Source organism: Benincasa hispida, chromosome 6 (assembly GCF_009727055.1).
Source record: "Benincasa hispida cultivar B227 chromosome 6, ASM972705v1, whole genome shotgun sequence".
Lineage (NCBI taxonomy): Eukaryota > Viridiplantae > Streptophyta > Magnoliopsida > Cucurbitales > Cucurbitaceae > Benincasa > Benincasa hispida.
The window spans coordinates 52,278,345-52,294,261 of NC_052354.1; the positions used below are offsets into that span (position 1 = coordinate 52,278,345).

General features: G+C 34.6%; 1 protein-coding gene across 4 annotated transcripts; it reads left to right on the forward strand.

The window, feature by feature from the left end:
* The first annotated feature begins 8,236 nt into the window (after window positions 1-8,236).
* LOC120080106 lies at window positions 8,237-14,485 on the forward strand. Of its 4 annotated transcripts, none has more exons than XM_039034666.1 (10): window positions 8,237-8,478; window positions 8,676-8,726; window positions 9,931-9,952; window positions 10,442-10,556; window positions 10,673-10,717; window positions 10,825-10,857; window positions 11,547-11,672; window positions 12,936-13,042; window positions 13,140-13,211; window positions 13,852-14,485. In XM_039034666.1, the coding sequence occupies exons 1-10, from the start codon at window positions 8,341-8,343 to the stop codon at window positions 14,235-14,237; spliced, it is 1,095 nt and encodes a 364-aa protein (XP_038890594.1). In that variant the 5' UTR covers window positions 8,237-8,340; the 3' UTR covers window positions 14,238-14,485. The 4 variants fall into 4 exon arrangements, with proteins under 4 accessions (XP_038890594.1, XP_038890596.1, XP_038890595.1 ...); XM_039034668.1 differs by having other exon boundaries at window positions 8,238-8,478; window positions 9,931-9,956; XM_039034667.1 differs by lacking the exon at window positions 10,673-10,717 and having other exon boundaries at window positions 8,239-8,478.
* Window positions 14,486-15,917: the final 1,432 nt, after the last annotated feature.

The following is a 15,917-nucleotide window of genomic DNA, read 5'->3' on the forward strand; positions in this document are numbered from 1 at the left end:
GCCACTCACCAATGTGAAAATATATGAGAGGACTCATCGTCCGCCATATGTTTTGACCATTCGTACAAAAATTAGGCAAAGTATGCACAATAATTTTGTACGGCTCCCAAATAAACCTGAAACACAAAATATTATATTAGAGAATATTAAAGACAAATACAATAAAAATGTGAATAAAATAATCAATTAGGTTTAGTGTAATGTACCTGTTCAGGTTGAAGCAGATCAAACATGTATCTATACTGGTTGACTACAAGTGTCGTATCCTAGTCACACAAATTTGTTTCTCTACCTAAATTTTTTAAATTGATAATTTAGAATTTTAAATTAACTAGATTAGTGATATAAAAAATTAAAATTGAATTAAAACAACATACCGAGAACCGTAGGCTCGTCCAACTAACTGAGTGTCATTAACATGATGTAGCTATGGAGCCATTGTTGGAAATCGCTCCCAAGCCCATAGTTGCAAAAGTACGAGAGACCCAACTATCTCTCGAACCTCAGGTCTTGTTGCTTTTCATAATTGTCTATATACATGCCAAGCATGCCTCCACCCCACGAATACTGTCCCACATTATGGAGGTTAGCTAACAGTGGCAGGAACATCAAGTGAACAAAATGACTTGATTTATCTGAAAACAGACTTCCACCCATCATTTGTAGTATATATGCTCGTGCATATCTTTATGACGATTTCCTCGTTTGCATCATCTGTGAGCTCACGAAATTGTGTTCTTAACCATATTAAACTATTAACCTCGATTCTTTAATCTTGTCAGCAGGTGGGGTCGCACCGAGGTACATTTGACAAACTTCTAACTAGTCATTGTACATCACTCCGGTGACCGGCTCACCATCAACAGGTAACCCCAACAACACTTTCTATATCTTGTAGAGTGATAGTGCACTATCCAACAGACATATGGAATATATGCATCTCGGGCCTCCATCTCTCGACTAAGGTTGTGATCAGATGATTGAGGAGAGTAACATTCAGCATACGTTGACAATTTGTAGAGTAATAGTGTACACTTCTATGTCTTGTAGAGTGATAGTGTACTGTTCATGTAACAAGTGGCAAGCATTAGACATTCCATGCTCGCATTTTATGGCCGTTTGCTCACATTTTAACATGAACTACGAATATTTTATTGAGGACTACTACAAATTGTCAACGTATGCTGAATGTTACTCTTATCCCTGTACCGCATGAAGATTACTGGATCACGCACCATTAATATGCCCGTCTTATCCATCGTTGTTGAGAAGACCTGGTAGACCGAAAAGTTCAAGTTATCACAACGAGATGGATTGGACAGAACCAGCCATTCGACAACGATGTAGATTTTGTAACCAGTTAGGACATAATCGAAGGAAGTGTCCTTCGTTACTAAGACGGGCTCCAGATAGTTAGGGATTGAATAATAAATAATTTTTTTTATTATATATTCATTTTATTGTATATTAAATTTTTTATTATAATTTATTGTATATTCAATTTTTTTTATAATAATCTACTGTATATTCAATTTTTTTTTGTAATCAATAAAGTTTTACATTATAATAATCTAACATATTCAATTTATAGTATAATAATATAATATATTCAATTTATTGTCCAATGATTATTCAATTATAGTATAATAATCTAATATATTCAATTATAGTATAATAATCTAATATATTTAATTTATTGTCTAATGATTATTCAATTATAGTATGATTATTAGCTCTTTTTTTCTCTTTTTTTTATATATATTTCTATGGAAAGTTCAAATAAAGTGAAGACTCTCGCTCTCTCCTAAGATCTTGCTCTCTTAATCTCGCTCTCTCCTACGATCTCACTCTCTTAGTCTCGCTCTCTCCTAAGATCTCGCTCTCGTTCTCTCGCTCTCTCTGTTATTGTTGTTATTTTTCCATTAATGATTACTAGCTTTCATTTCTTCTGGAACAATCACAAACACTTTTTTGATTATGAATCTACTACCAGAAACTCAATGCGTAATCTTAGCATTCAATATGTATTCCTGAATAATCTCAATTTTTCAATTATTCAACCATTTCATTTTACCAAGTTCAATGTTAGTCAGATTAGTCAATATAAACTAAATCTCACTCTCTCCAACATTCTTGCTTTGAATCTCGCTCTCTCCTAAAATATCGCTTTGAATCTCGCTCTCTCTTAAAATCTCGTTCAACATCTCGCTCTTTCCTACTATCTCGCTTTGAATCTCACCCTCTCCTTAATCTGCTTCAGCCCACTTATCTCCTTAATCGCTTTGAAGTTTCAACATATGTGTAACCTTCGACAACCTAATATACAAAATTTTGTTTGTAGACAAGCTAATTCGGAATTGTCTTTCATTCCAAGGCATAACTTGTATCCATGCACTTCATATTCGTCTGGAGTTCGCTCCCAGAAATATAGCCATCCCCACCCCTCACGTCAATCCCAAAGCCTCTGTCTAATTCGAAATGATAACAAAATGCATAGGTTGTTAGAAGCAGCTCGAGTACACAGATACATGTAGTATACCATCTCATTACTTTATTTCTTCTATGAGGGAAAAAGAAAAGTAATAAACCTGCAATCTCGAGGGTGGATGTGTGTCGAAACTTCAACCTTCGATAACCTAGGTCGAGTTCTCAACGTTTGACCTCCACATTAGTCGAATTCTCAACGTTCGATCTGTAGCCTCGAACTCCCAAAACAACAATATTTCTCTAATGAGTTTCAAACAACAATATTTCTCTAATAAATTTTGAAAACAACAATATTAATATTAAAGGTCCCTTTATTCTAAGGTTTGAAAAATAATTCTTTAAAGAGGCATTTGGGACAAAGAGGGGAGTTTTAAATTTCAAGTACTTGTGAACCGCGGTGAGTTGTGAATACTCCTAAAGCCCCCACATTCTTAAGAAGTTAATAAATTTTAAATTGATGTTCGGGACAACTTGAGAAATGTCTAATTTTAAAAGACATTTTTGGAAAATATCTATACCTATTTTTCTCTTCAAAAATGTCTAGAAATAAAAAAATCTTTAATTTATTTAATTTAAAATAGACGATTCTGCTCTTCCTAAAAAATTGTAATAATACAAGTATTTAAACACGAAATCTAATACAAAAGCATCGAATCAAAAGAAAATAAATCAAATCTATAATCTAGATTACGAAATCAAAATGAAATCCTACAAAAATTAGCAAATCTAAAAACAAAAAATGACTAACATTTTTTCGGCAAAAGAAATAGGGACATGATGGAAAAAATAAAAAATATCGAAAACTCAAACTAAAACTATAAACATTTACAGGAATGCAAGTTACCCTATTATTGCATGGAGGAGCTTTACAATGTAAAACTCAGTACCAATATACATCAAATCAAAATGAAGTCTTTTGACTTAATGTGAAGTTTTAATATCTACGGTGTGTGCGTGCATATATGGGTGGATAGATGGATTGATGTAGGTGAGTGAATGGGTGTGCGTGTGGGAAAATGAACGAGGCAGGAAATATATCAAACCTTCCACTCAATTCTATATTTTGTTATTTACTTTCTACATATGTTTTAGAAAAAAGTGGCCAAGTTGTAAAAATTAAAGAAAAACAGTTTTCAAAAACTTTTTTTTTTTTTTTTAACAATTCGACTAAACTTGTTTTTTTTTTTAAAGTTTGACTAGAAATTAAATGTTTCTTTAAGATGGGTCAATTTCAAAAAAACGAAATTGTTATTAAATGGTGCCTAGATAGTTTTTGAACAAGACTTTAAATTTGTTAAGTTTGAAAATTAATAACCTAATTGCAACTTAATCCAAAATTTAGGGACTCAAATGTAACTTTACCTAAAATCTATCATAAAAATTGATGAATATTTAGGAGTTTTTTGTACAGATAACCTCCTTGCACACGTGTTTATGTTTTTAATCTGTCACCCACAAATGTATGATATCTAACCTTTTGCTTACATCATAGGGCACTTTTAGCCTTCAAAGTGACATCATGTTCGTGTTGAATTTCCTAGCCCTATGGTGGATGATCCCTCATCCGATGACATGGCGTTGTTGGGATGTATGTTCTAAAGCCTCGTAGCTAATAAGTTATTTGAAATAATGGTTGATTATTTTATATATGCAATTATTGATTGAGGAAAGATTCCAAGTTATTTTATGTAATTTGAACAATATGATATACAAATGGATCATGTTCAAGTAATAACCTAAATGATCTGTAGTATATGGATAAGTTTGGCTGTCTTATCCTTATGATACTATAGATGCGGTCCACTTTGTAGATGTTACAAGAGTTGTAGTGTTATAAACAATTTGATCTAAATCGTTCATGTGGAGATATTTGAGTGGAGGTGTCCTATACAAAGAGTTTGTATAAAACCGGATCATGAAATGATTATTCTATCTTTATAACACTGTTGACTGAAGAGATTAACATTTCATAGGATGATCGTTAGGGTTGGCAAAAATCCCTGCGAGGTCGGGTGCCCGCGGGTCCCCACCTCAATCGGGGCAAAAAATCCTCGGTTTGACCGGGGATGGGGGTCAAACTGGGGATCCTAACTAGATCCCCGGTCGGGGAGGAGGCAAGGACGGGGATATACGTACCTACATACATACATACATACTGTATGCATGCATGCATGCATGCATACATACATACACACACATATATATATATATGGGGATAGGTCCCTGTGGGGAATCCCCATTCCCACCTTCAATTTGCAGGGATAGGGGGAAATACCCCCTGCGGGATGGGGATGGGGAGTCCCTCCACCCCGCCCTGACCCCATTGTCAACCCTAATGGCCGTAGGTAACTCAACTTAATCTTGAGTGAGTTATGCATTCTTGTCTATGAGAACAATTCTTTGATTTGTATGGGTGAGAGTGGCCTAAGTTATCGACTTAATAAGCCTACCATTTTGGAGATTTGTCCAAGTAAGGAACTTGGAACATAGCTTTACAAGATGAAAGTCACTCATTCCCTTTTTAAGAGTAAGTAGATGAATTGCTTCCTTAAGTGCTGACTCTAGATCTTGAACAATGGGGTCCCCCTTTCATTAGCTCGAGAAGGTTTTGTTTATGGTCCTTGTTCATTAAAGTATGAGTGGAACTTAAGGAGTAAGAAGTAATTACAAGGCTAAAACGGTAATTTGACCTAGATGTAGTTACAAGCAATTCGTGAAGGGTTGACTTACTGATAATTAGTTATATCCATGGACACAAATATATTCTATAGTTCGAAGAGTGTAGTTGTGGGTCTTTAGTGGAGTGACCATGATTAATTTAATTAAAAAGTTTTATAAATTAATCCTGAATCATTGTAGCTTCTAATTCGTAGGCATATTAGATCCCTCTGCTTGTTCACTAAGGATAAAACAATGAATATTTAGTTTTTGAAGAATTTGAATTGTTCAAATTATAAGGGAATTTAAGTTAATTGAACATGATTCAATTAATGTAATGATGTAGATACATTATATTATAAAGTTAATTTTGAATGAGAATAATATATTTGAATAAGATTTAAATATTAAATAATATGAATAAAATTCATAGTATAACTATAGGTTAAATTTGATATATGAATATAGATTAAATAATATGAATAAGATTTAAATATTAAACTCTCTCAATCTCTCGTCATTCAAAATCACAGAAAATCTCTTCTCAGTCTTCCAAAAAAGTTTCCACAAACCTTTTCCTTGCCAGAGAATAGTGAGGAAGATTCTGATGGTGGTGACCTGTTCGAGACCAAAGAAGAGTTGCTAAGATCATGATCACAACGAAGATTTGGAGAAGATATTGAAGAAAGTATTCAAAGGTAATCTCTTTTCATTGAATTCTCCACAGTATAAAGCATGCTTAGTTAGAACATTTTTAATTTCTTTGTATTTTTTTTTTATATATTTGGAACGTAAATTAAAAACACATACATTCATGCGCTTCTGCATGAGATTCAATTCCTTCAAGCCCTGCGTAAACTTCACTTTTTAATGATTGCTTCCATGCACCGTCACTCGCGATAGATAGGCCCATCACAGCCCGACGCCATTTGCTAAGCCCTGTCCCAATTTCAAAACAAAAGGCATGATTTCAAAATTCTTACACTATTCAAATATCAACAATTGTTTCCACGCACCTTCCACTCGCGATAGGGATCTGCATCCCAACTCGATGTCATTTGAAAGGCCCTATCCTGATTTCAAAACAAAAACACAATTTTAAAATTTAACAACGGTTCAAATGTTCAATGATTACTTCCAGCAATGTAACTTGCCTTAGGAAGGCCTATCCCAGCCTGAAACCACATGTAATTCCTTATCCTTATTTTAAAACAAAACGCGATTTCAACATTTTTACATTGTTCACATATTCAATAATTTTTTCCATGCACTTTCCACTCACGATAAGGAAGCGCATTTGAGCGCGATGTCATCTTCAAAGTCCTGTCTTGGTTTCAAAATATAGCACAATTTTAAAATTTAACACATTGACATTGATTGGAGAAGCGCGATTTAATAGAGTATCCCCTAAGTCCAAATCACAATGGGTATGTTCATTACCTCTATCCTCGTTGGTGATTATTTCGATTATAAGATAATGTTGGTTGCATGTTTCCCTTTTGTGTCTTAGACTCGCACACCTAGTGCACTTTTGAGTTGGGCGGTGTTCTCCAGCGAATGGAATCTTGTTGACACGTGGCCTACCAACACTACTTGCTATCTTTGGGGGGTAGGACAATACATTCCATGTATTGTGGTGGTTTCTTCCATTCAGAGACATGTCTAACCAAGAATATTGATTATGAATATATTAGGATGAGAGATTCCACACTATAAGCTTTATTACAAAGAGTGTAGGGGTTAATGCTCATTGACCTTGCAACGACTACTGCATATGAGCATGGAATTTCCAAGTAGTCGAACTTTTTGCATATGCATTGATGTATGTGTATGTTGATGATCCTATCCAAGTGGTCGTCCTTGACGATGAATGTATGATAGTCAATTGGTCTTACGTGGTACCATCTACCATTCTCAAAGTCCTCAACCACCCGCTTTTCGACAAACTCCAAAAATAAAGGCATACATGCGGGGCACTGGTTTCTACGTTCAAAAAACTATTCCTGGAGCTTCTCTTTGACAAACTCAAGTAACGATATAATTAGTAGCAATCTTGCTTCAGATGTGCATTGTTTCTTGTCATGTTGTTATATCGTTTCGTACTTTGATGGACCTGGGTCCATCGTTTCAAGCCGATGTTCTCCAGGTAATGTGTCACAGCCCCATCCTTGAATCCACGTAATTCTTCCCAATACATGTTGAACTCTGACATTGTAAACTTAAAATACTTGTTTTATTCTTTCAATGTTAATTTTATTAATAGATGCGATTGGAAGGAGCGGGTAGATGAAGAAAAGCTTCTTAAGAAGACTTGATTCCACGACGGTCAAAATTCGCAAGAACGTTGAATCAAGATTCTCCATTCATTATGTCAAATTTATTAGTCGCGCTTTTGTTTCAAAATTGGACAGTGCTTTGGGTTTGGGTGGACCTTCCTACCGCGAATAGACGATGCGTGGAGACAATAGTTAAGCTCTTCGAATAGTATAAAAAATTTGAAATCACACTTTTGTTTTGAAACCATTTTGCAGATGGCATCAGGTTGGGATGGGCCTCTCTATCGCAAGTGACGGTGCGTGGAAGTAATCATTAAACATTTGAACAGTTATAGAATTTTAAAATAGCGCTTTGTTTTGAAATCGAGATACGGCTTTTTAGGAGGTATCTGGCTGGGATGCGCATCCCTATCACGAGAGGAAAGTGCGTGGAAACAATCATTGAACATTTGGACAGTGTAAGAATTTTGAAATCCCGCTTTTGTTTTAAAATTAGAATAAGGCTTCGCATATGGCGTCGAGCTGGGATAGGTCTCTCTATCACGAGTGATGGTGTGTGGAAGCAATTGTTAAAAAGTGAAGTTTACGCTAGGTCATGTCATTGGATGAGGGATCATCCACCATCGAGCTAGGAAGTTCAACTCGAACACGATGTTCCTTTGAAGATTGAAAGTATTCATGACGTAAATAAAAGGTTAGATATGATACATTTATAGAGGGGTCAAAAAAATATAAACACGGGAGACTCATCTATAAAACTAACAGTTAGTATGGTATAATTTCTCACTCTCTTTGGATCATCTCTATGTATAGGCGAACTTATAATATTCTTGATCAAAGGTTGAATAAAAAGAAACAATTAAAGAAAAAAGAGGACGAAACGAATAAAAGAAGGCGCCGGCGCGAGACCGGTGACCAAATGCTGGGCGCGTTGGGACACGCGCCTTTCATCTATTTTCTCTCTGCTTTTCCTCCTCCGTCCTCTATTCCGAATCCCAACCTTCCACGCTTCTCTCTAATGGCTATCTCTGCTCGAATTGCCGTCGTCGGCGACGTCGTAAGCTTCTCTTTCTCTCTTCAACTTACAGATTTTCATGATTCCAGCTCCTCTTTTTTACTAATACAACTTGTTTCCCTTTGTTAACGCACTCCTTTTTAAGGGAAATGAAAGGAAATTTCTATATTCATCAATCTTTTATTCGATTGTTCTGTGCTGTATATGTATTGCCCAACTTACTGTTAAACGTTTTTCAGCATGGGCATTGGGATTTACGAGAAGATTCCAAGGCACTTCAACTATTGCAGGTATTTGAAGTTGAATTACGAACATGGTATTGAAAAATTCGTTTACGGAATATTCACTCGTGTGTTTGATTGATCTTTGTAATGATTCTGATTTTTAATTCCTGCTGTTTTCATATCTGAAAATTGTCCTTCCCTTATGTTTTGGGGGTCAGTATTGAACTCCATTAGGTCTTATGAATTGGGGTCCGGGTGAAACCTAATCTCTTTGTTCCTCAATCAATTACTAGTTGAAACTGCTTTCATTCTACAAAAAGATCATTTGGTTCTTGGGGTTGAGACTTGAGAACAATTATGCTGCTGAAATTGTTTTTCTTATGAGTTGGTGGATAAGAGATTTTTTTTCTTTCCTACTGTAATTGAATTTGTAGCATGGAACTTAATGAGATGAACTTGAACTTGCAGTGCTTAAGTCAACTTGCATCACATTATGATTAATCTCATTGGAATAGGATAATCATTTTAGTTTACTATATTTGGTGTTAGAAACTGAGGAGCTGAATATTATACACGAATTGCTACTTAGACTTCTATTTAATAAAATTGCTTACTTGTTTGAAAACCCCTTTCCTGCTGAAAGAACGTCAAAAACTACCTAGATGGAACTTACTGGGTTCCAACTGCCTACGAAAGCAATCTGGCGGGAAATTGGTTAGTTATGTTTCTTGGGTCTCTTCAAAAGGGCGCGAGCATAGTCGCATACTAAAATATTTTGCATGTGTGGAAGTTGGAAATGTCACTGTGCCTGAATGCTTGAGTATTGTTTTAGGGTTTTGTTTGGAATGTCTTTTCAAGTACTTTAAAACACTTTGGGTTGCCCTTAAAAAATACTTTTCAGAAAAATTAGAAAGTATCCAGTATCCATATTTTTATGTTTTTAGGAATGTTAAATCCAAATTATCAAATTAAATGGACAAGAGATTTTACATGGATGCTTATGATCTAGGAGGATATATACAGTATGCTGATTTAAGTAAAGATTTTTCATTAGGGTGGACACATTGGAGTCCTACAAACCTTAAAGATGAACTACCTCAAACACTAACCTAGCTATTCGATTCCCTTGGAATCTTGAATTTATCTCCCAAGTCCCAATTCTAGACCTTTTTCTTCTTGCATTTCATTTTCCTTCAATTTCCTTTTTCTATACAACTCTGCTTCAATGTTTTTCCTTCCCTTTCTAATGTTGGTTTATGTCTTAATGCAGCCAGATTTAGTGCTCTTTACAGGCAGGTTCTTTTCTCTCTCTATCTTATTTCTTGTGTTCCATGTTTCTTCCCTCTACTCCATGAGTGTTACGTACGTTCACTTTCTTCCTCATTGGCAAAGGCATGCAGTCTTTGAATAACACCAACCCAGAGCCAGTTGTTCAAATCTTCAAGTGAGCTTAGCAAGAAAAAACTCTTAATATCTCCCGAGTCTGCGCTCCTCCCCTGATTAGTAGGATTGGACCCTGATATTTGGTTATGAAGAAACAAAAGGAAAACAATAGTAATAAAAGATTATTTTTGCTACAGGCTTTTTTACGAACTTTCAGACACTTCTCTGGTGCATGAATAATATATTCACAAGCATTGCAAATTCAAAATGCTATATTAAAGAGCGGAAAAGAACATAAAGGATACTGGATCCTTTGTTATATAAGGGAACATATATCCGATAATTCCATTTAATTTTTCACATTTCTTATCATTTTCCACCATTTTGGTTCTCTTTAGGTGACTTTGGCGAAGAGAATGTTGAACTGGTCCAAAGTATTGCAGAACTTAAATTTGCAAAAGCAGCTATATTGGGAAACCATGATGCCTGGTTTACGCCATGTTTTTCTCAAGAGTATGTCTACAACTAGTGCTTTTACAGCTACTTCTCTTTTCATAATTAATCATTTACATTTCAGTCAAAGATTTTTGGTAACTATTAAAACATTGGAAATGGAAACATTCCAATAGATGGAGAGTAATGCTCTGTCCAGATGAGTGTTTGTGGGACAAGAGGTACAGACTGCGGGGGAATTTGGTGCATTTGCTTCATATAAAGCAATTCTATTTAATGTTCTTGATGTATGACTTCATTAACTCCTGATTTGAATGTTACATTTCAGGAAGAAGGATGGCGTTCAACTTCAGTTGGAATGGTGAGCCTAGTTCATGTGTATGATTAATAGATAAGAAGTATCTTTCTGATGGCCTGGATTCCATAGGTTCTTATCGTCAGAGGTCTGACTTAGAAGTTGGACATAGTTACTATTTTTACCTCATGGATTTGTAGAGCTTTATTTTGGGTTATTGAATATGTTGAGAAATAAAAGGTCATCGAAAATTGAAATATGGTTTGACGTCATCTACTCAAAGAGTCACTACACAAGTTTAACTTGCAACTTGGATCAGTATCAACTATCATGTGAATAAAATATCATTAGAAGGCTTGAGAAATTCTAAATATAAAAATGAAAATGAGTATTTTTAGAATAAGATTTGGATTCTTTCTTAACTTGGAAATTCTCGCAGTTAACGATAGGAGTGAGATTTTCCAATACACTTGAGAGTTATCTGTTAGCTTGTTTATGGGTTTATAATTCTAGTTCATTGTGATGTAGAAACTACATCACTAACCTAATAAGTAGAAGCCTATTCATTAAACAATGTTGTAATATATATTCTGGTAGCTGTCTTCCTGTCCTATGTCTGCATTTGTGATTGTTAGACAACAAGAATATTGGGAAAATGTGCTTCTCCTTGTAATTGCCTCCTGCTCTTTTTTCAACTCATTAGTTATGATACTGTCTTACTAGAACGTCTGATGATGAAAATTCTTATTCAACAGTCTTGGCGAGAGTCATATTGGTTACCGGCGTATGGACTTTCCTCAGCAAAAACTAAGCGTTGTTGGTGGACGACCTTTTTCTCATGGTGGAAAGGGGATGTTTCGGAAACAACTACTTTCTGCAAGGTCTTTATCATTTCACATTAGTTCTTTTTGAAATCGAGTAGAATAGACTTAACTAGTGATTTAAGGTTAAATTACAAGAGGCTTATTTGGTCCTTGAAATTTAAAAAATATCTAATAAGTCTTTGAATTTTCAATTTTTTGTCCAATAAGTTCTGAAGTTTACAAAGTGTCTAATAGGTCTTTAAACCTCCGATAGGTCTTTGAATTTTTTATTTTGTGTCTAATTGGTCCTTGACTTGTTTAATATTTTTTAAAATCCATAGATGTAATAGATACATAATTGAAAGTTTAGGATCCCATTAGACTTAAAATTAAATTTTATATCTATTAGATGAATTTAGTCCTAAAATTTTTCATTATTTTAGGGTCCTATTCAAGGTAAAATTGAAAGGTGAGAGATTTATTGAACATTTTAAAGTTTAGGCTCCATTTGATAATCATTTGATTTTTTGTTTTTAGTTTTTGAAAATTAAGTCTATCTCTTCTCAATTTCTTACAATGATTTGCATATTTCTCAAGTAAAAGAGTTGAATTCTTAGCTAAATTCAAAAAACAAAAACAAAATTTTTAGAAACTACTTTTTTTTTTAGTTTTCAAATTTTGACTTAGTTTTTTAAAACATTGGTAAAAAGTAGATAGCAAACCAAGAAGTTTAGAGATGATGAGTGTTTTTAGTTTATAGGTTTAATTTTCAAAAACTAAAACTAAAAATCAAATAGTGAACGGGGCCCAAGGGACCTTTTAGAAATAAAATAAAAGTTCATGAACCTAATAGACATGTTTTGAAGGATCAAATACGCACAAACTTTTAAAGTTCAATCACTAAATTTGTAATTTTAATCATTTCAATTTCAAAAATTTAAATAGCACGTGTATTGTGAGAAGTATACTTTCATTTATCAGCAAAACTGAAAGAAAAAAATCTATGAATACAGTGGCCTTCTCACCTACAAATACACGAAACGAGTAATAAAACTCTTAACAGAAAGCAACTAATACAACCGATTAAAACAGTCTCCACGTAATACAACTAATACTACATTAATCTTAATTTTTTCTCGTTATTCTGAACTTTAAAGATCAGACTGATAGTTTAACTTTAACCAAAAACTCTTGATAAACCAGTTGGATTATTGTCTCTTCATGGAGCATTAGCTGATCTGACTGCCCTAGAGCTTCCCTAGCCATCACATTACTCGTCTCTCCAACCCTTTTGACCATTTTGACCTCTAAAGCTCTCTAATTATTGGATTTTCCTCTTAGATATGGTGTCAAAGACATGAAAACAAGTGCTAAGAGAATCTACGAAGCTGCAATAGGCGCACCCGAGGATAATTTGGTTATAATTCTTGCACACAATGGGCCTACAGGTGTGGATTATCGGCCAATGTTGATTAAAATTCTGTTTGAGATGCAATCATCTGTTGCTCTTGCTGACTTGACTCTTCCGTGTTTCTTGTTTTGCAGGTCTTGGCTCTTGTGCAAATGACATTTGTGGTAAAGATTGGGAATTTGGGGGTGGAGACTATGGTGATGAAGGTAAATATCTCCTTTAGGGTTCTCTTTTTCTTTCCATTCATAGAATTGTGTCACAAGAAATGGGGACCCAAGAAGCATAAGATATTTATGCGAGACATGGATACAACACGGTGACGTGTCATTTCTTTTTTAAATCTAGGACACTGACACGATAAGGATAAATTTTTTAAAATATATATTATTTTTAAACAAGAAGAAAATTCAAGATCAATGAGTTTATATATTTATATGCTTAAAAAATTAGTTCGATGTATTTCAGTCTTAAATTGATTATTTTTGTCATATATATGTCTTTAGTATGCATAACGATTGTTTGATGTGCCTACATGAGCATAGCTCAACTAGCATAAACTTTACGGTCAACCTCGAGGTCTAACGTTCTTATTGTAAAAAAAAATATAAATAAAAAATAAAAAAATAAAGTGTTTGATACATGTCTAACAAATGTTGTCCTATTTTGACTTTGTCAACACATCTATTGCACTAACTGTCCAACATGTGTCCCGCCAATATCAGTGTCCAAATGTACGATACATATCGAACAAGGACATGCTAGCCAAACTAAAGTGTCCATGCTTCTTAGAGAGGAATTTTTCATATGCCAATATATGTTCTAAAACAACAAATCTTCTTGATATAGATCTAGCACAAGCTATATCTCAGTTGAAAGAGAATGGAAAGTTCCGTGTCTCTCCTTTGGTTGTGTTTGGGCATATGCATAAAGAACTTGCATACGGTGGTCATCGTAAAATGATAGTCGTGACAGCTGACAACACCATTTACCTTAACGGAGCTGTCGTTCCGAGGGTTAACAGTTACTCTGGTGGAGAAGGCAAGGTAAGGGGAAACTTCACAAGTAGCAGAACATCGTCTTCACAATCTGTTTCAAGAGGCACAAAGCGAGCATTCACTGTAGTTGACATTTCAGATGGGAAGGTGGATAAGATTACTGAAAGTTGGATTTCTGTTGTTGGTGATGAGACCTGTTTGGATGAAGCACATTTGATGTACCAAAGTGGCATTTGAAGTTTCAACATAAGATTCTTCTGCAAATATGGAAGCAAAAATGGGTACATAAACAGGGAGATTCATCAAAGTTTTTAACATCACTGTATATCGTTGTTCATATGAATACAATCTATCATGCCAACTTGATACTCTTCCTTTAAAAACCCTCATTTAAGGATGCTTTCATCTTGTATATCTAAATAATCCAATTTCAATAGAGATTGAAATGGTTGGAACTCAAGTTTATAGAAATATTAATGTTGATATGTTGACTGAAATTTTGAAAAGAAAAAAAAAAACCAACTACAATTGTAGAAATTTATTAGTGGATTGATAAATAATTTTTTTTGAAGAATAAATAAGAATTAAATGCTTCTACACATATAGTGAGGCTTAAATCGCTTTTGAGATTTTTGTAAGAATGATCTAAATTTGATTGTGTTAATGTTGAATGACCCAAATTTTGAAAAGAAAAAAAAAATTGAAAATTAGCATTTTATTTATGTCACAAAACATCAGCCATTGTTTTCATCCATCGGGAATTGATGAGACTTTAAAGGGGTGTTTGTTTCAAGGGTTGGGATTGGATGGGATAGGCATCGTATGTCCAACCCTTGTTTGGGGCATGGATTTTAGAAGCCTTTGCTTTCTATCATTTTTCCAAACCCATGAGTTACCCCTTTTTCTTTTCCTTCTAATTTAATATAGGAAGTACGTTGGCCAACCTCCAAACATCACTTTCAATGACCACTGCGGCCAACTCCGGGCGCCTCCCTCCAATGATCGTCACCGGCCGACTCTGGCTACCACCCTCCGGTGACTGCCATGAGCCAACTCTGGCAAACGTTACCATGCAACTTAGGCACCACTTCTGGCGATCGCCGTTGACCAACTTCGCCCACTACCTTCGGTGACCACCACCGGCCAACTCCGGTCGCCACCTCCTGCGATCATCATCAGCCAACTTTGGTCGCCACCTCCTGCGACGGTCATCGGCCAACTCCGACCGCCACCTCGACGACCTACACCGGCCAATTCTAGCCGCCACCTTCGTGACCTTTGTCGGCCAACCTCCAGTTGACCACCATTGATCAACCTCTAGCAACCCCCCTTCCCTCCATAGTGGTAAAATTTCGGCCATTAACTTCGTTGGCCACCTCCAACGATCACCACCAACCAACCTCGAAAAACATCAATAAAAATACTCTTAGTATATAACAAACTATACAAATTTGTATATAAAAACACTTTTAAGAAAGAATTGCAATAGGTGTATATTTTTTTATTTTAATGAATTTTTTTATCAAAAATGTTTAATTAAAAATAAAATTTTGAAATACATTTTTTTCTAAATCATTCCAAACACACCAATAGATTCCAATTGTATAATTTTTTTTTGTCAACTTAACTAGCTTGAAAACTTAAAATTATTTTCTAAACGTAAAGATTTAAAATATTTAAAATAACTTAGCGACCAAATAAAACCTAAAACTTAAATTTTTTTATTTTTTATTCCTCGAATGTAATTTGATAAGAAAAAAAAGTTTTTCAATTATTGAATTTAATATTAAAATAATAGTTTATTTCAACTTTAAGTCAGTATATTATGATAAAAAAATTGATCATTTTCAAATTAGTTAAAGTGACAAAAGTCTAAAATTTTATTTTGAAATCTAATAATATTAAAATATCAAACTA

Bases quoted from the DNA above. Each gene is read 5' to 3' on its own strand.
- LOC120080106 (XM_039034666.1), top strand. From the start codon at position 8,341: ATGCTGGGCGCGTTGGGACACGCGCCTTTCATCTATTTTCTCTCTGCT. The intron at 11,673-12,935 runs GTCTTTATCATT...TTTTCCTCTTAG, and splicing joins AAACAACTACTTTCTGCAAG to ATATGGTGTCAAAGACATGA. The intron at 13,043-13,139 runs GTGTGGATTATC...CTTGTTTTGCAG, and splicing joins TGCACACAATGGGCCTACAG to GTCTTGGCTCTTGTGCAAAT.